Source organism: Microcaecilia unicolor, chromosome 1 (assembly GCF_901765095.1).
Source record: "Microcaecilia unicolor chromosome 1, aMicUni1.1, whole genome shotgun sequence".
Classification (NCBI taxonomy): Eukaryota; Metazoa; Chordata; class Amphibia; order Gymnophiona; family Siphonopidae; genus Microcaecilia; species Microcaecilia unicolor.
In genome coordinates this window covers 367013217-367032308 of record NC_044031.1, presented here as the reverse complement: position 1 = coordinate 367032308, position 19092 = coordinate 367013217, and the positions used below count along the sequence as shown (strand labels likewise).

At 48.1% G+C, this 19092-nt stretch overlaps 1 protein-coding gene across 1 annotated transcript in view; it reads left to right on the top strand.

Annotated features, from left to right (window-relative positions):
* The window catches only part of LOC115474425, a 439537-nt gene that overhangs the window by 68872 nt on the left and 351573 nt on the right, over positions 1-19092 (top strand). Inside the window, exon 5 of the mRNA XM_030209885.1 lies at positions 14688-14824. Within this exon, the coding sequence (XP_030065745.1) occupies positions 14688-14824 (137 nt within the window). The remainder of the gene's footprint in view (positions 1-14687; positions 14825-19092) is intronic.

Below are 19092 nucleotides of genomic sequence, written 5' to 3'. Positions count from 1 at the left end.
TCTCTTACACAGACCCTGCTTGAATACCTTCTACACCTATCAGAGTCTAGTCTCAAGACCAACTCCGTAAGGGTTCACCTTAGTGCAATTAGTGCTTATCAGCATGTAGAAGGTAAGCCCATCTCTGGACAGCCTCTAGTTTTTCGCTTCATGAGAGGTTTGCTTTTGTCAAAGCTCCCTGTCAAACCTCCACCAGTGTCAAGGGATCTCAACGTCATTCTCGCCCAGCTGATGTAATCTCCTTTTGAGCCACTGAATTCCTGCCATCTGAAGTAATTGATCTGGAAGGTGGCTGTTAATTCAGCTCATAGTCAGTGAGCTTCAGGCCTTAGTGGTGTATGCACCTTATACTAAGCTTCATCACAACAGAGAGTAGTCCTCTGCACTCACCCTAAGTTCCTGCCGAAGGTGGTGTCGGAGATCCATCTGAACGAGTCGATTGTCTTGCAAACATTCTTTCCCCAACCTAATGCCCATCCTGGCAAAAGCAGCTTACACACCTTGGATTGCAAAAGAGCATTGACTTATCACATGGGTCCAGGCCCCACAGTCGGTCACTGATCTCCTTTTTTTTTTTTTTTTAAATCCCATTAGGATGGGGGTTGTCATTGGGAAACACACTATTTCTAATTGGCTGGCAGATTGCATGTCCTTTACGTATGCCCAGGCTAGGCTGGTCCTTAGAGGGTCATGTCACGGCTCATAATGTCAGAGCTGTGGCTGCGTCCATAGCCCAGTTAAGGTCATCCTCCACTGAAAAAAATTTGCAAGGCTGCGATGTGGTTCTCAGTCCACACATTCACATTTCACTACTGCCTTGAGCAGGATATCTCATGCGACAGTCGGTTTGGGCAGACAATGTTGTAGAATCTATTTGGGGTCTAGAATACAACTCCACCCTCCTAGGCCCATTTTCTGTTCCAGGCTGCACTGTCATTCAAATTGTATATAGTTTCAGATTAATCTGTTATGTCCTCGCCACTGTTGCAAGGCCCAATTGACCAATGCTTGTTGTTGGCGAGCCTTGATGCTAGGGATTCCCCACTTGTGAAAATCTATAAGCCTGCTTGTCCTCGGGGGGGGGGGGGGGGGGGGGGAAAGCAGGTGTTTTCCAAGGACAGCAGGCTTTATATTCTCACAATCCCTCCTACCTCCCCTTGGAGTTGTCTCCTTTGTTATTTTTATTTTGCTATAGTGTTAAATTGAGGAGACCGCATTCTAGCGGCAGGCAGGAAGGCACTCGCGCATGCGTGGTGGAGCGGGTCTCACTCTCCACAAAGCTCTATTTATACTTTTATAAATCTTGGACTGGTTGATGCAGGTCGGTGTCACTCCGTCATGAGAATATAAAGCCTTCTGTCCTTAGAGAACATCTGCTACAGGTAAGTACTTTTGCTTTACTTGCATATTAAGAGGGCAGTTTAATAAAATTCAATGTGTAAAATACTGGTATAACTTCAGAAATTCTTTTTAAAATTACTCCTGTAGAAGATAATTTGTAACATCCACCTTTATGTACCTAAATTATACCACTTTTTAGAGGGAAAGTACATGCATACTCTTTGCCAGTTAACCCTACTCCAAAACTGCATGCAGTATGTTCCCAAATATGTATGGGCATACGTTTTAAAGAACAAAGTATGTATGAATTTATGCTGTGTCCTTGAACACCTTTACTTGCTGCAGGTAAATGTGCAAAAATGGCCTTTTCCGTGTCATCCTGCTAGACCAGTCTAGACAAATAGTTCATGCTTCCCTGCTAGCAGATGGTGAAAATAGAGAAACATATCTCTGTTGTAACTTTATCACTGCCTATAAGAGTCTATAAAAGCAATTCTCTGAGGACAAGCAAGACGACATTTTCACATTTGGGTGATGTTATCTGACTGCCCGCAGCATATACACTCCCAGTGTTCATTTTTCCAGAAGCCTGTATGAACATACACTGTGCATGCACATGCCTTCCAATTCACTACTGCCATATGGGACCAGGGTGGTCTCTCACTTTCTGCAGATGTGAGAGGATGTGTTTGAATGCTCTCCCTTGTATGCATAATTTTGTTTTTCTTTACAGGTTTGCCCAATTTTGTACACGTTTCAGTACTGTTTTTGCTTCCTCCTCATGTGGGGCCAAGTCTCTCCCTTCTTCCCCTTAATTTTTCATAGGGTTTTCAGCACTTCGTTAGTTTTCCTTATTTTTCCATGGCTCCCCTGACCCTTTTAGGCCTTGAACACTCGGTCGGGCAAGTTCCTAATCTCCTGGAACTTCAGGTGATGTGGAATGCTCTAAAGGCTTTCAGAGATAGCTGTCTCACCAAATTGTACTCATTCAAATTGACAATCAGGTTGCCATGTATTACACCCAACAAGCAGGGGGGCATTGGATTGTACCCTTTGTGTCAGTAGGCCATCTGGATGTGGTGTTGGTTTCGCCAGCATGGTATGCTCCTTTGAGCCACTTATCTGGCGGGCAAAAACAGCAGCCTGGCTGACACACTGCAGGGTTATGCAACCGCACGAGTGGTCTCAACATGGGCGTTGCCCATGACATCTTCCCAGCATGGGGCACCACATTGGTGGATCTCTTTGCCAGTCATCTCAATCACAAGGGCCCTCAGTACTGTTCCAGGCTCCAGGTCCGTGACAGACTAGCATCGGATGCCTTCCTCCTTCATTGGGGAACCAGTCTTCTGTATGTGTATCCTCCCATACCTCTTGTGAGGAAGACTTTGCTGAAACTGAAGCAAGACTATGGACCCCGATTCTGATCACACCTTATTGGCCTCATCAGATCTGTATTCCTCTTCTTTTGGAATTATCCTCTGAAGAACTGTGGAGATTAGCGTGTTTTCTGACCCTCATCACCCAGAACAAGGGATCTCTTCTGCATCCCAACCTTCATTCTCTGTCCCTCGCAGCCTGGATGTTGAGAGTGTAGAATTTGCTTCCTTGGGCCTTCCAGAGGGTGTCTCCCTGGTCTTTCTGGCTTCCAGGAAAATTCCACTAAGCGGTGTTTTTCAAATGGAGGAGGTTTGCTGTCTGGTGTGAGGGCAAGGCCATAGATTTCCTTTCTTGCCCTACACAGTCCCTGCTTGAATACCTTCTATACCTATCCAAGTCTGGTCTCAAGACCAACTCCGTAAGGGTTCACCTCAGTGCAGTTAGTGCTTATCAACCTGTAGAAAATAAGCCCATATCTGGACAGCCTTTAGTTGTTTGTTTCATGAGATGTTCTCACCCAGCTGATGAAAGCGCCTTTTGAGCCACTGGATTCCTGTCATCTGAAGTACTTGACCTTAGTAATGGATGCACCTAAGTTACTTCTACTACTACTTAACATTTCTAAAGTGCTACTAGGGTTAGGCAGCGCTGTACAATTTAACATAGAAGGACAGTCCCTGCTCAAAGAGCTTACAATCTAAAGGACACGTGAACAGTAAGTCTGATAGGGGCGGTCAAATTGAGGCAGTCTGGATTTCCTGAAAGAGTTAGGTGCCGAACGCAGCATTGAAGAGGTGGGCTTTAAGCAAAGACTTGAAGATGGGCAGGGAGGGGGCTTGGCGTAGGGGCTCGGGAAGGTTGTTCCAAGCATAGGGTGAGGCGAGGCAGAATGAGCGGAGCCTGGAGTTGGCGGTGGTGGAGAAGGGTAATGAGAGGAGGGATTTGTCCTGTGAACGGAGGTTTCGGGCGGGAACGTAAGGGGAGATGAGGGTAGAGAGGTAGTGAGGGGCAGCAGACTGAGTGCATTTGTAGGTAAGAAGGAGAAACTTGAACTGAATGCGGTATCTGATTGGAAGCCAGTGAAGTGACCTGAGGAGAGGGGTGATATGAGTATATCGGTTCTGGTGGAATATAAGACGTGCAGCAGAGTTCTGAACAGATTGAAGGGGGGATAGGTGGCTAAGTGGGAGGCCGGTGAGGAGTAAGTTGCAGTAGTCAAGGCGAGAGGTAATGAGAGCGTGGACAAGAGTTCGGATGGTGTGGTCAGAGAGGAAAGGGTGAATTTGGCTGATGTTAAAGAGGAAGAAGCGACAGGTCTTGGCTATCTGCTGGATATGCGCAGAGAAGGAGAGAGAGGAGTCAAAGATGACTCCGAGGTTGCGGGCAGATGAGACGGGGAGGATGAGGGTGTTATCAACTGAGACAGAAAGTGGAGGAAGAGAAGAAGTGGGTTTTGGTGGAAAGATGATGAGCTCGGTCTTGGACATGTTCAGTTTCAGATGGCGGTTGGACATCCAGGCAGCAATGTCGGATAAGCAGGCTGATACCTTTGCCTGGGTCTCCACGGTGATGTCTGGTGTGGCGAGATACAGCTGGGTGTCATCAGCATAGAGATGATACTGGAAACCATGAGATGAGATCAGGGAGCCCAGGGAAGAGGTGTAGATTGAGAAGAGAAGGGGTCCAAGGACAGATCGCTGGGGAACACCAACAGATATGTTAGTTAGTAGATAGCGGGATGGGGGTGGAGGAGGATCCATGAGAGTGGACTCTGAAGGTGCGGTGGGAGAGATAGGAGGAGAACCAGGAGAGGACAGAGCCCTGGAACCCAAATGAGGACAGTGTGGCAAGAAGTAAGTCATGATTGACAGTGTCAAAAGCGGCGGATAGATTGAGGAGGATGAGGATGGAGTAGTGGCCTCTGGATTTGGCAAGGAACAGGTCATTACAGACTTTAGAGAGTGCTGTTTCCCTCGAGTGTAGAGGGCGAAAACCGGATTGAAGTGGATCGAGGATAGCATGAGAGGAGAGAAAATAAAGGTAGCGGCTGTGAACGGCGCGCTCAAGTATTTTGGAGAGGAAGGGTAGGAGGGAGATGGGGCGGTAGTTGGAGGGACAGGTAGGGTCATGTGATGGTTTTTTGAGGAGAGGTGTGACTACGGCATGCTTGAAGGTGTCAGGGACAGTTGCAGTGGAGAGAGAGAGAGGTTGAGGATATGACAGATGGAGGGGGTGACAGTATGAGAGATGATGTTAAGTAGGTTGGTGGGGATGGGATCAGAAGAGCAGGTGGTGCATTTCGAGGAGGAAAGAAGGCGAGCGGTTTCCTCCTCGGTGATGTCGGGAAAGGAGGAGAAGGAGGCCTGGGTTGATTGGTTGAGGGAGAGGGTTGAAGGGTGAAGAGGAGGAGGTGGCTTGGTAGTGAACTCAAGGTTGATCTTTTGCACCTTGTCGCGGAAGTAATCGGCCAGTGATTGAGGAGAGAGCGAGGGGGGGGTGGGAGCGGAGGGCACTTTAAGGAGGGAGTTAAGGGTGACGAAGAGACGGCGGGGGTTGGAGCTTAGAGAATTGGTCAATTGGGTGTAATAATCCTGTTTGGCAAGGAATAGGAAGGAGGATAGCATGAATTTGTAATGAAGGAAATCTGAATGGGTGCGGGATTTCCTCCAGAGGCGTTCAGCAGATTGGGCGCAGGAGCGAAGTTAACGGATGCAAGGGGTCAGCCATGGCTGGGGAATAGTACGCTTAGTGGGACGGGAGGTGGATGGTGCGAGGGTGTCCAGAGCAGAGGAGAGAGTGGCATTGTAAGCAGAGACAGCCTTGTCGACAGACTCGGAGGACATGATGGAGGGGAGGAGATTAGAAATACTAGAGGATATGGTGGGAGGGTCAATACCCTGGAGATTCCTGGAAGTAGTGGTTAAAGTTGGACGGGGCTGGGGGGGGGGGGGGGGGGTGAAGAAGTGTGAAGGTGATCAGGTGATGATCGGAGAGAGGAAGAGCTGAAGCATGGAAATTGGAGGGAGAGCCGGAAGAGGAGAGGACGAGGTCAAGACAATGGCCATCTCGGTGAGTAGGGGTGGTGGAGCATAGCTGGAGGTTGAAGGAGGATGTTAGAGTGAGGAACTGAGAAGCGTGAGGGTTGGATTGGTCATCAGCGTGTATGTTAAAGTCTCCAAGAATGAGGGACAGAGATGAGGGTTCGAGAAAAACGGAAAGCCAGGCATCAAAGTCGGTGAGGAAGGAAGAGAGGGATTTATTAGGGGGGAAGTAAATGACTGCCACTCTGATTGGCAATGGGTAGAATAGCCGGATAGAGTGTACTTCAAAGGATGAGAAGCAGTGACATTGCGGTAGGAGGGGGGTTTGGAAACTACAGGAGGGCAAGAGTAGAAGCCTGACGCCTCCACCGCGGCCAGCTGGGCGGGGAGTGTGGGAGAAGAGATAACCTCCATGGCAGAGGGCCGCTACTGAGGCAGAGTCATCAGGGGAGAGCCAGGTTTCAGTTAGGGCGAGCAGTTGAAGGGAACGAGAGATGAAGAGATCATGGGTGAAGGGCAGTTTGTTGCAGACCGAGTGGGCATTCCATAGGGCACATGAGAAGGGGAGGGAGGAGGGGGGAAGGAGGGAAATAGAGACAAGATTGGAGACATCACGGAATTGTTTGCATGGATAGGAGGAGGACAGGTGAGGGGGGCCTGGATTAGGATTAATGTCTCCCGCGGATAGCAAGAGGAGGAGCAAGAGAGTGCGGAGGAGGGTGGGGGAGGTCGGGCGACGAAGACGGGATGCACTTAGGAGGAATTGTGATGGGTTAATGGCAGGAAGGAAGTGTTGAAGGTTAAGAGCTAGGAAGGAGGAGGGGGACAAGAGAGATGGTGAGGTGGTGAGGGATGGGGGTAAATAGGGTATTGCCGTAGCGAGCAGGACGGGAGGGGACATGGGTGGGCAATGATTTCCAGCGGTAGACAGCGGTAGGGGGAGGGGAAAAAGATTAGGAAAGGACAGGGCAAGGAAGAGAATGTGGACAGGGGTCATAAGTAGTGATTGAGGTGTAACAGGTGTATGTGTAGTGACTGGGGTGTGAGGCAGATAGAGCAGAAAAGTCAATGGCTGACAAGTTAGCAGGCAGGCTGGAACAAGCTGGTGCAGATGGACAGGAACGAGCAGGGAGAATTGATGGACTGGAGAGCAGGTAAGTCAGTGGCTGACAAGTTAGCAGGCAAGTAAGTCAATGGCTGACAAGCCAGCAGGCGGACTGGAACAAGCTGGTGCAGATGGACAGGAACGAACAGGGAGAAGCTGGATCAGGCGGGCCGGAACAAGCTGGATCCGACGGACTGTGGCAAGCTGGAGTAGGTAGCTGAACAGGCGGGCTGGAGCAAACTGGTGCAGATGGACTGGAACGAGCAGGGAGAAGCTGAGAGAGGCTGGATCCGACGGACTGCGGCAAGCTGGAGCAGGTAGCTGATCAGGCGGGCTGGAACAAGTTGGAGCAGATGACTGGAACAGGCAGGGATAAGCTGGATCTGATGGACTGGGACAAGCTGGAGCAGGTAGCTGGAACAAGCAGGGAGAGGCTGGATCAGGTGGACTGGAACAAGCTGGGTCAGGAGAGACTGAATCGGGTGGACTGGAACAAGCTGGATCAGGTGGACTGGCACAGCTGAAGCAGAAGGACTGGAGCAGACAGGGAGAAGCTGAGCAGGCGGGTTGGAATATGCTGGATCAGACGGGCTGGAAGAAGCTGGAGCAGATGGCTGGCAAAAACAGGGAGGAGCTGGATCAGGCGGACTGGAACAGGCTGGTGCAAATGAACTGGGACGAGCTGGATGAGGTGGATCAGGCGGGCTGGAATAAGCTGGAGTAGATGGCTGGAACAAGCAGGGAGAAGCTGGATCCGACGGAGTGCGGCTGGAGCAAGCAGGGAGAAGCTGGATCCGACGGACTGCGGCAAGCTGGAGCAGGATTCCAGGGCTCTGTCCTTTCCTGGTTCTCTTCCTACCTCTTCCTCCGCACCTTTAGTGTTCACTCTGGTGGATCCTCTTCTACTTCTATCCCTCTGCCTGTCGGCGTACCTCAGGGTTCTGTTCTTGGTCCCCTCCTCTTTTCTATCTACACTTCTTCCCTTGGTTCATTAATCTCATCCCATGGCTTTTCCTACCATCTCTATGCTGATGACTCCCAAATCTACCTTTCTACCCCTGATATCTCACCTTGCATCCAAACCAAAGTTTCAGCGTGCTTGTCTGACATTGCTGTCTGGATGTCTCAACGCCACCTGAAATTAAATATGACCAAAACCGAGCTTCTCATTTTCCCCCCCAAACCCACCTCCCCGCTCCCCCCGTTTTCTATTTCTGTTGATGGCTCTCTTTCTCCCTGTCTCCTCAGCTCAAAACCTTGGGGTCATCTTTGACTCTTCTCTCTCCTTCTCTGCTCATATCCAGCAGATTGCCGAGACCTGTCGTTTCTTTCTTTACAACATCCGTAAAATCCGCCCCTTTCTTTCCGAGCACTCTACCAAAACCCTCATCCACACCCTTGTCACCTCTCGTTTAGACTACTGCAATCTGCTTCTTGCTGGCCTCCCACTTAGTCACCTCTCCAGTCGGTTCAAAACTCTGCTGCCCGTCTCGTATTCCGCCAGGGTCGCTTTACTCATACTACCCCTCTCCTCAAGTCCCTTCACTGGCTCCCTATCCGTTTTCGCATCCTGTTCAAACTTCTTCTACTAACCTATAAATGTACTCACTCTGCTGCTCCCCAGTATCTCTCCACACTCGTCCTTCCCTACACCCCTTCCCGTGCACTCCGCTCCATGGATAAATCCTTCTTATCTGTTCCCTTCTCCACTACTGCCAACTCCAGACTTCGCGCCTTCTGTCTCGCTGCACCCTACGCCTGGAATAAACTTCCTGAGCCCCTACGTCTTGCCCCATCCTTGGCCACCTTTAAATCTAGACTGAAAGCCCACCTCTTTAACATTGCTTTTGACTCGTAACCACTTGTAACCACTCGCCTCCACCTACCCTCCTCTCTTCCTTCCCGTTCACATTAATTGATTTGATTTGCTTACTTTTTTTTTTTGTCTATTAGATTGTAAGCTCTTTGAGCAGGGACTGTCTTTCTTCTGTGTTTGTGCAGCGCTGCGTACGCCTTTTAGCGCTATAGAAATGCTAAATAGTAGTAGTAGTAGTAGCAGGTAGCTGAACAAGCAGGGAGAGGCTGGAGCAGGTAGCTGGGACATGCAGGGAGAGGCCGGATGAGCTAGATCAGGCGGGCTGGAGCAAGCTGGGGCAGATGGCTGGAACAGGTAAGGAGAATCTGGATCCGATGGACTGGGAGAAGCTGGAGCAGATGACTGGAACAAGCAGGGAGAAGTTTCATCACAACAGAGTAGTCCTCCACACGCAACCAAAATTCCTGACAAAGGCTGTGTCGGAGTTCCATCTGAAGCGACCAAACCACAGAAGTGGAAAGAACAGTAATGTCCCATGCAAAGTCACAGAAGCAGGAAAAGAGTGGGAACGGAATCAGGGTCTTCAAGGAACAGACCAAGGACATACAATGTAGAAATAAAATGTATTAAAAGAAGAGTTTAATACATTTTTTTTCTACTTTGGACATCCTTGGTCTGTTCCTTGAAGAGCCTGATTCTGTTCCCATTCTTCTGCTCCGGTGTTCTATCTGAACCAATTGATTGTCTTGCCAGCATTCTTTCATTGACCTCATTCCCATCCTGGCGAGACCACCTTGCACTCCTTGGACTGCAAGCAAGCATTGGCCTATCACATGGAACTGACTAAGCCCCACAGACAGCTCACCCTACTTTTTGTTTCTTTTAATCCCAACAGGATGTGGGTCGCCATCAGGGAAGGGCACTATCTCTAATTGGCTGGCAGATTGCATTTCTTTCGCTTATTCCTAGACTGGGCTGACCCTGGAGGGGCATGTCAAGGCTCACAGTGTCAGAGCCATGGCCGTCGTCTGTAGCCCACTTGAGGTCAACCTCCATTGAAGAAATTTGCAAGGCTTCAACTTGGTTTTCACACTTTCACATCACACTACTGCCTTGAGTAGGATACCCAATGCAACAGTCTGTTTGGACAGACAGTATTGTAGAATCCAACTCCCCCCCCCCCCCCGGTCCCCATCCCATTTTCTTCTTGTCCAGGCTGCGCTTTCACATAGTTGTATATAGTTTCAGGTTCATATCTTGTTATGTCCTTACCAGTTGACCAGTGGTGGTTGTTTTGTTTGTGCCTGGTGGCTAGTGATTTCCCATGTGTGAGAATACACAGGCCTGCTTGTCCTCTGAGAAAGCAAAGATACTTACCTGTAGCAGGTATTCTCTGATGTCAGCAGGCTTTATATTCTCGCAACCCTCCCTCCTCCCCTTGGAATTGTCTCCTATTTTTGTCCTTTTGTTTCCTTTGCTGTAGTGTTTTCCTGTGGTGACCTTGCTCTCATAGCGGGCGGGAAGGCACTCGTGCATGCCGGTGGAGTGTTGTCTTTCACTGCACAGAGCTCTTTTCAGCTTATCATAAGCTCCGGACTAGGCAACACGGGACCGCATTACCCATGTATATGAATATAAAGCTTTCTATCCTCTGAGAATACAAGGTACAGGTCTCTTCATGTTCAAGTGTACAGCGCTGCGTACGCCTAGTAGCGCTATAGAAATGATAAGTAGTAGTAGTACAGGTAAATATCTTTGCTGTATGTATATATCACTCATATAAGTCTGGGAATCTTCCTCAACAAAAGCCATAAACTTTCCAGACACTCCATCTTCTGGGGATCCTCTCGCAACCATTCATGCCCTGCTATAAAATACTGGAGTTGCATATGAGGGGATTAAATCACCAGATGGTAAACTGTTTGACTTGCACGACCACAAATAGAATCACCTGCCCTCTGGCAAGTACATCTCGAAAATGAGTCAACCCCATTCGCTCCCAGTGCACAAAGGCTCCACTAGATTCCCCTGCTCCAAAGTGAGTCTCCTAGCGCAAAGTTGCCAATGTAGAGACTTGGGCCCACCGGGCCCCATCTCTTCTGGGTTTCCCCTCAGACCTCAAACGGATGTCAAACAAATTGATTCCGCACCCTATGGACAGGCAACTTTGGAGCTGCGGTCACCCACAGGTGGTGCAATGGACAGTTCAAAAATAGGGCTGTTGTAAAATCACTGCTGGTTTAGATTCCGATCTCCCTATCGAGCACTAATCGGAGCTGCGCTGCTATATAGTACCAGTCCAAATTAGGAACTGCCCAACCTTCCTAATCTAGAGCTCCCAAGGGAAACCCCTGTTTGCTAATCTCTGTCTTTTCCCTTCCTAAATAAACTGGGGGGGGGGGGGGGGGGTAAATTGTACTCGATTATGTACATTACAAGGAATATGAAGTGAAAGTGTCTGAAACAAAAAGAGCATTATAGGTAAGACATTCATCTTCAAAACTGAAATCTGCCCCCACCAAAAAAGCTATAAACCTCTCCACTGCTCCGGATCTCTCCAAATGTGATGCATGATCTCATCATAATTAAGGGAATACAGCTGCTGCAGATATCGAGGCACGTGGATTCCTAGGTATCAAATGTCAGTTGGAGACAATCTAAAGTGGAAAGTCTGCTTCAACCAGTCCTCCTGGTCTTCTGATGTTGAAATGCCCAAAAGCTTAGACTTAACCTTTTTAACCTTCAAGCTTGTGACCTGGCCATACACCTGAAAAATGTCCAAAACAATAGGTCAAGCCCAGGTCTTGAATATACAATAAGATATCATCCGCAAACAAAGCAATGTGATGCTCAATACTTTCCACATGTATCCCACGAAAGTCTGGATGTGCTCGAATTTGTGCCGCCAGTGGCTCAGTATGAAGTGCAAAAAAGGAGAGACGATAAGGGGAACACCCCTTCCATGTCCCATGCCCAATAGGACAGAAGTGTGTGTAAGAACAATTAATACGGAGGCTGCATAGAGCGCTTGCACCCACACATAAATTGTCACCCAAACCCACCCATTGCATCACCGCTTGCAAGATGGCCCAGTTCAACCTATCAAAGGCAGCCTCAGCATCAACTGCCAAGTATGCGACACACTTCCGGGATTGTTGAGCCTCCCAAATGAGGTGAAGGGTCCTCTGAATATTATCACTCGCCTGCTAGTGAGCTATGAAGCTGGATTGGTCAACATGGATAAGACCCGGCAAAACCTGAACCAACTGATTGGCCAGGATTGTAGCTAAGGTTTTGACATCCATATTAAGAAGGGAGATGCTTCCATAAGTATTAGAAGAAGAAGGATCTTTCCCCAGCGTTAGCAACACAGTCACCCCAGCCTCAGACATAGATTGGGACAAAGAACTCCCTGCTAAATCTGCATTGCCCACCCTCCTGAGCATCTCCCCTATATTCCCCCAGGAACATCTTATGAAACCTCCCCGTGTGGCCTCTAACCCCGGGTCCTTCCCATTCTTAAGCTGACGACTCCAGACAAATCTCTGAGCCCCAGGAGTTCCTCAAGTTGCTGTTGCTCAGCTTCTGTGAGGTGAGGGAGTTTCACAGAATCTAAATACTGATCTATTACCGTGTGAGACTCACCAATTCCATTATCTACCCCCCCCCCCCCACCCCCATACCACTCCTGATGGTATTGAAGAAAGCAGGCTTGAATATTCTGCCAGTGTCCATCATGTCCTTTAATCTGTTGAATATTGGTGCCCACTCATTTAGCTCTAAGAAATCACGCTAGCTTCGCACTAGATTTGTTACCAAACTCAAATTACACACTGGCATTTGATGTGATAAAACGCAACATCAGCCATCTTCAGCTGAGAGAGTTCTGCCCAGACCATCTGAAGATCATGCAAAACCTGAGGATCTGATCTGGGGAGCGCTTATGCCAGCGTTCCAAGTGGAGCAAGCGACATATAGTAACTGACATCGGATAAAGACCTGAATGGTCCATCCAATCTGCCCACCTAACAGTCACACTCATTATCAATTCATGATTAAACCAACAATGAATGCGATATTATATACTTGATATGGTCTTTCTTTGGTGTTTCTGGGACATAGACCGTAGAAATCTGCCTGACTTTGTCCTTAGGTTCCTATTACTGGAATTGCCATCAAAGCCCATTACAAATTATCCGAATCCATCTGGTCATTTGCGGGTCTTAGACCATAAAAGTCTGCCCAGCACTGTCCTCAGTTCCAGCTACTAAAGTTGCCGATGAAGCCCTTTGCAACTCATCCTAACTGGATTGCCATATACAGGACACAGACCTGCAAAGTCTGCCCGACACTGGCCTTAGTTCTTCACAGCCAGAGTTGCCATACAAGCGTCACTCACACATCCACGTACATGCAGGCATTTAAGATTTTTTTTTAATACCATCCGTTTTCTAAATAGAGATCCTCTGTGTTCATCCCATGCCTTTTTGAACTCGGTCACTGATTTTTTTACTCTACCATCTCACTGAGGAGGATAATCTGGGCAGCAGCCACCCTTTCTGTAAAAAAGAATTTCCTGACATTACTCCTTAGTCTACCACCGCACAACCTCATCAGCTCATGTCTTCTAGTTTTACTGTTTCCCCTTCTCTAGAAAAGATTTGTTTCTGTATTAATATTTTTTGAGTATTTAAACGCCTGTATCATACCTCTCCTTCTTCTCATATGTCTTACGGTGCAAGCCCCATATTATTTTTGTCACCTTCTTCTGGACCACTTCTAGTCTTTTTACTTCCTTAGCAAGATATGGCCTCCAGAACTGAACATAATACTTAGGTGATGTATATGGGGTATCAACAACACCTTTCTTCTCGTGGTCATGTCTCTCTTGATACAGCCTGGCATCCTTCTGGCGACGGCCACCACCTTGTCACACTGTTTCATTGCTTTAAGATCCTCGGACACCATCATCCCAAGGTCTCTCTCCCTGTCTATGCATATCAGCCTCTCACCTCCTAGGACATATAGCTCCCTGCCTTTGCACTTCTTGGCATTAAATTGTAATTATATATATATATATATATATATATATATATATATATATATATATATATATATATATACTTAAATATCAATACTCCTGGAATAAGTGAAATAATATCCAAAAATATTTATTCAATACAGAATATTATAACATACACAACTTCACTCCTACCACATTCATACCATATTCACACACTTTCCGCTGTTGCTCTTGGGTTAAACACTTAATGCTGGAAATCTCAGAAGTAGTTGTCCATAATAAACCTGTTGTCAGCAAATGCTGATTATAACCACCTTGACTGTTGTATCCATAAATGTTAAGGTAAACTGTAGTCAGATTCCTCCAACTACTGAAGCTGTCATTGAAGCCCATTCCAGGCCATCCAAATCTCTCCAGCCACAATAGGGTCACAGATCGTAGAAGTCTGCCTGGCACTGGCCTATCTGTTCAGCCATGATTAGGGCACAGGCTATAGAAATCTGTCTGGTACTGGCTTTTCTTCTCTGTTACTGGTGTTGCCGTCTAATCACCACTAAGCTTGTTGGTTCTATACCTTCCATACAGGATTCCTTTGTGTTTATCCCACACATTTTTGATTTGTTACCACTTTCTGCGGGAGGGCATTCTAGGCATCTACCATATGTGAGAATTACTGTTCTGCTGTCATCTGAATACCTGTTGCGGGTAAATAACTGTGTTGTATGTGTTGCTTCATTTAATTGCTATACTTAAATGTCACCCTGCACATTCTTTTTAAACCTTTATTTTCAGAGGGTTGTGTTATGGGAAAAAATAAGGCTAAACTGCTTGTTTCCTAAAGTTTGATTCTGCACAGGATTATCAGGGCACACACACCCCTTGCACATTGATATGTGGGAATTCGATGTTTTGACTTAAAATCTAAGAATTCAGGGTATCAGTTGTAATTGAAGTTTGTATTTTTGTCTTTGTGGCTTACAGGCCTGGAATATGTTGTTGAGCATAGATCTCCTGGAAAAAAAACTCCAACTTACAGCTGTGAGCTGTGTGACTATAAAACAGAGTTGGCTCCTATAGTGCAGCATCTTATTGGCTTTAAACACAGAAAAGCATATATTGTGAGTATACATTAATGGTTTTTGTTACCTATTTTTTTACCACAGAAAGTTGGAATATTTGTAATGTGTTAATGAAAATGATGAAACCACCATTCTCCGAGGACAAGCAGGCTGCTTGTTCTCACATGTGGATTGGAATCCACGGTGACCCAGGAACGGAGATTTTTCCAGCAAAAATCCATAGAGCTTTGCAACAGCTTCCGGAGCGCGGGGAACTCGCACCACGCATGCGCGGCCGTTCCCGCCTCAGTTTTTCTTTTTCTGCGGTGGAGAGTGGCTGCGTGTCAGTCTCTCTCCCTCAGGCCCAGAGAAAGACTTTGGCTTTCACGCTGTTTATTCGCGCTTTCTTTTTGTTTTAAGTTGCCTCTTTTGTCTTTTTTTGTTTTCCAGTAAAAAAAAAATAAAAAAATCCTTATATTCTATCCCCCCCCCCCCCCCCCCCACCGCACGCGTGTGACAAACATAAAGGAATCCTGTTCAGAAGGAATGGATCCTAAGGAGCTTAGCTGATTGGGTGGCAGAGCTGGTGGCGGGAGGCGGGGATAGTGCTGGGCAGACTTATATGGTCTGTGCCGGTGGTGGGAGGAGGGGCTGGTGGTTGGGAGGCGGGGATAGTGCTGGGCAGACTTACACGGTCTGTGCCCTGAAAAGGACAGGTACAAATCAAGGTAAGGTATACACAAAAAGTAGCACATATGAGTTTATCTTGTTGGGCAGACTGGATGGACCATGCAGGTCTTTTTCTGCTGTCATCTACTATGTTTTTAAGTTTTCTTTCACTTTCGTTGCGGCCTTCTTAGGCTGCGCGTACGCGGTTCTCATTTTTGTGCCCCAATGTTGGCATAATCGAGCCTTTTGACTTCGCCGCCGCGATTTTTCCGCTCATGTCATCGAAGCCTCCCAGCGGCTTCAAAAAGTGTGCTCGGTGCCAGCAGTCAATCTCAGGTTCTGACCCGCACGCGTGGTGCAACTTGCTGGGAGGATAATATTTTTTAGCGAGAAAGTCGAGCAGGTGATAGAGCAGCTACACCAGCGAGAAACCGCCCTCGACAACCTCTCCCACCGGGCGCCTTCAGCATCTACCTCATCAGGTAGACGTTTTTTCAGGGGAAGGAGGAATGCTCCCTTTACTTACAATAAGCGTAGGTACAATCCACCTTCCCGAGAGCCTTCTCAGGCTCAGCCCCAGCGTGCTTATTCACGTCAACAGCGTGCGCCAAAGCAGGCCCCTGTGGCTCCCCAGCAAAAGCAAGGGACGGGCTTTTGACTGGCTCCAGTTGAGCATAGCCGCCATAAAAGTGTCCGTGCCGGACGATCTACCGGTCGGAGGGAGGTTAACATTTTTTCACCAAAGGTGGCCTCTCATATCCTCCGATCGGTGGGTTCTTCAAATAGTCTGGTTAGGATACTCCCTCAATTTGATCTCTACACCTCCAAATTGTCCACTGGGAGCTCAGTTTTTCAGCTTCCAGCCAGGCAGGTACTTGCAGAGGAACTTTCCACCCTTCTCAGCGACAATGCGGTCGAGCCCGTTCCACCAGGGCAAGAAGGGCTGGGATTCTATTCCAGGTACTTCCTTGTGCAAAAGAATACAGGGGGGATGCGTCCCATCCTAGACTTAAGGTCCCTGAACGAATACTTAGTCCGCGAAAAGTTCAGGATGGTTTCCCTGGGCACCCTTCTTCCCATGATTCAGAAACACGATTGGCTATGCTCTTTGGACCTAAAGGATGGTTATACACACATCTCAATACTTCCAGCTCACAGGAAGTATCTTCGATTCCGTCTGGGAACACAACACTTCCAGTATTGTGTGCTGCCCTTTGGGCTCATGTCTGCGCCCAGGGTCTTTACAAAATGCCTGGCAGTAGTTGCAGTGTCACTACGCAGACTGGGAGTGCATGTATTCCCTTATCTCGATGATTGGCTGGTGAAGAACGCCTCCGAGGCAGAAGCGCTACAGTCCATGCAGATGACTATTCAACTGCTAGAGCTGCTCGGGTTTGTTATAAATTACCCCAAGTCCCATCTTCTTCCTGTTCAGAAATTGGAATTTATAGGAGCTCTGCTGGACTTGCAGACAGCTCGTGCCTATCTTCCCGAGGCACGAGCAGACTGTCTTTTGTCCCTCGTTTCCTTGACACGGGCGTCCCAGCAGATCACGGCTCGGCAGATTTTGAGACTTCTGGGCCATATGGCCTCCACAGTTCATGTGACGCCCATGGCCCGCCTTCACATGAAATCTGCTCAATGGACCCTAGCTTCCCAGTGGTATCAGGCTGCAGGGAATCTAGAAGATGTAATCCAACTGTCCACCGATTTTCACAATTCCCTTCAGTGGTGGACAATTCGATCCAATTTGACCTTGGGACGTCCCTTTCAAATTCCTCAGCCACAGAAAGTGCTGACAACGGATGCATCCCTCCTGGGGTGGGGAGCTCATGTAGATGGGCTTCACACTCAAGGAGTTTGGTCTCTCCAGGAAATAGGTCTTCAGATCAATCTCCTGGAAGTTGCGAGCGGTCTGCAACGCTCTAAAGGCTTTCAGAGATGGCTGTCCAATCAAATTATCCAAATTCAGACAGACAATCAGGTTGCCATGTACTACATCAACAAGCAGGGGGGCACCGGATGTTGCCCCCTATGTCGGGAAGCTGTCCAGATGTGGCTTTGGGCTCGCCGTCACGGCATGTTTCTGCAAGCCACTTATCTGGCAGGTGTAAACAACAGTCTGGCTGACAGGTTGAGCAAGATAATGCAACCTCACGAGTAGTCGCTCAACTCGCGCATAGTGCGCAAGACCCCCTTGGTGGATGTTTTTGCCACTCAGATCAATCACAAGGTCCCTCAGTTCTGTTCCAGACTTCAGGCCCATGACAGAGTAGCGTTGGATGCTTTTCTCCTTCATTGGGGGAAGGGCCTTCTGTACTCATATCCTCCCATACCTCTGGTGGGGAAGACTTTGCTGAAACTCAAGCAAGATTGCGGAACCATGATTCTGATTGCTCCCTTTTGGCCGCGTCAGATTTGGTTCCCTCTTCTTCTGGAGTTGTCCTCTGAAGAACCGTGGAGATTGGAGTGTTTTCCAACCCTCATCACTCAGAACCAAGGGGCGCTTCTGCATCCCAACCTCCAGTCTCTTGCTCTCACGGCCTGGATGTTGAGAGCGTAGATTTTGCTTCCTTGGGTCTTTCTGTGGGTGTCTCCCGAGTCTTGCTTGCTTCCAGGAAAGATTCCACAAAGAGATGTTACTCTTTCAAATGGAGGAGGTTTGCCGTCTGGTGTGACAGCAAGACTCTAGATCCTCGCTCTTGTCCTACACAGACCCTGCTTGAATACCTTCTACACTTGTCAGAGTCTGGTCTCAAGACCAACTCCGAGTTCATCTTAGTTCAATTAGTGCTTTTCATTATAGTGTGGAGGGTAAGCCTATCTCTGGACAGCCTTTAGTTGTTTGCTTCAAGAGAGGTTTGCTTTTGTCAAAGCCCCCTTTCAAACCTCCACCAGTGTCATGGGATCTCAATGTCGTTCTCACCCAGCTGATGAAACCTCCTTTTGAGCCACTGAATTCCTGCCATCTGAAGTACTTGACCTGGAAGGTCATTTTCTTGGTGGCTGTTACTACAGCTCGTAGAGTCAGTGAGCTTCAAGCCTTGGTAGCCCATGCTCCTTATACTAAGTTTCATCATAACAGGGTAGTCCTCCGCACTCACCCTAAGTTCTTGCCGAAGGTGGTGTCGGAGTTCTATCTGAACCAGTCAATTTTCTTGCCATTTTTTCCTTGTCCTCATACCCGCCCTGCTGAACATCAGTTGCATACATTGGACTGCAAGAGAGCATTTGCCTTCTATGTGGAGCGGACAAGCCCCTTCAGACAGTCTGCCCAAATGTTTGTTTCTTTTGATCCCAACAGAAGGAGTGTTGCTGTCGGGAAATGTACCATTTCCAATTGGCTAGCAGACTTTGCCTTCTTGGGTCTGTCGGAGGGCGTCTCCCGAGTCTTGCTTCCAGGAAAGATTCCACTAAAAAGAATTACTCTTTTAAATGGAGGAGGTTTGCCGTCTGGTGTGACAGCAAGGCCCTAGATCCTCGCTCTTGTCCTACACAGACCCTGCTTGAATACCTTCTGCACTTGTATGAGTCTGGTCTTAAGACCAACTCCGTAAGAGCTCATCTTAGTGCAATTAGTGCTTATCATTGCCGTGTAGAAGGTAAGCCTATCTCTGGACAGCCTTTAGTTGTTCGCTTCGCTTCATGAGAGGTTTGCT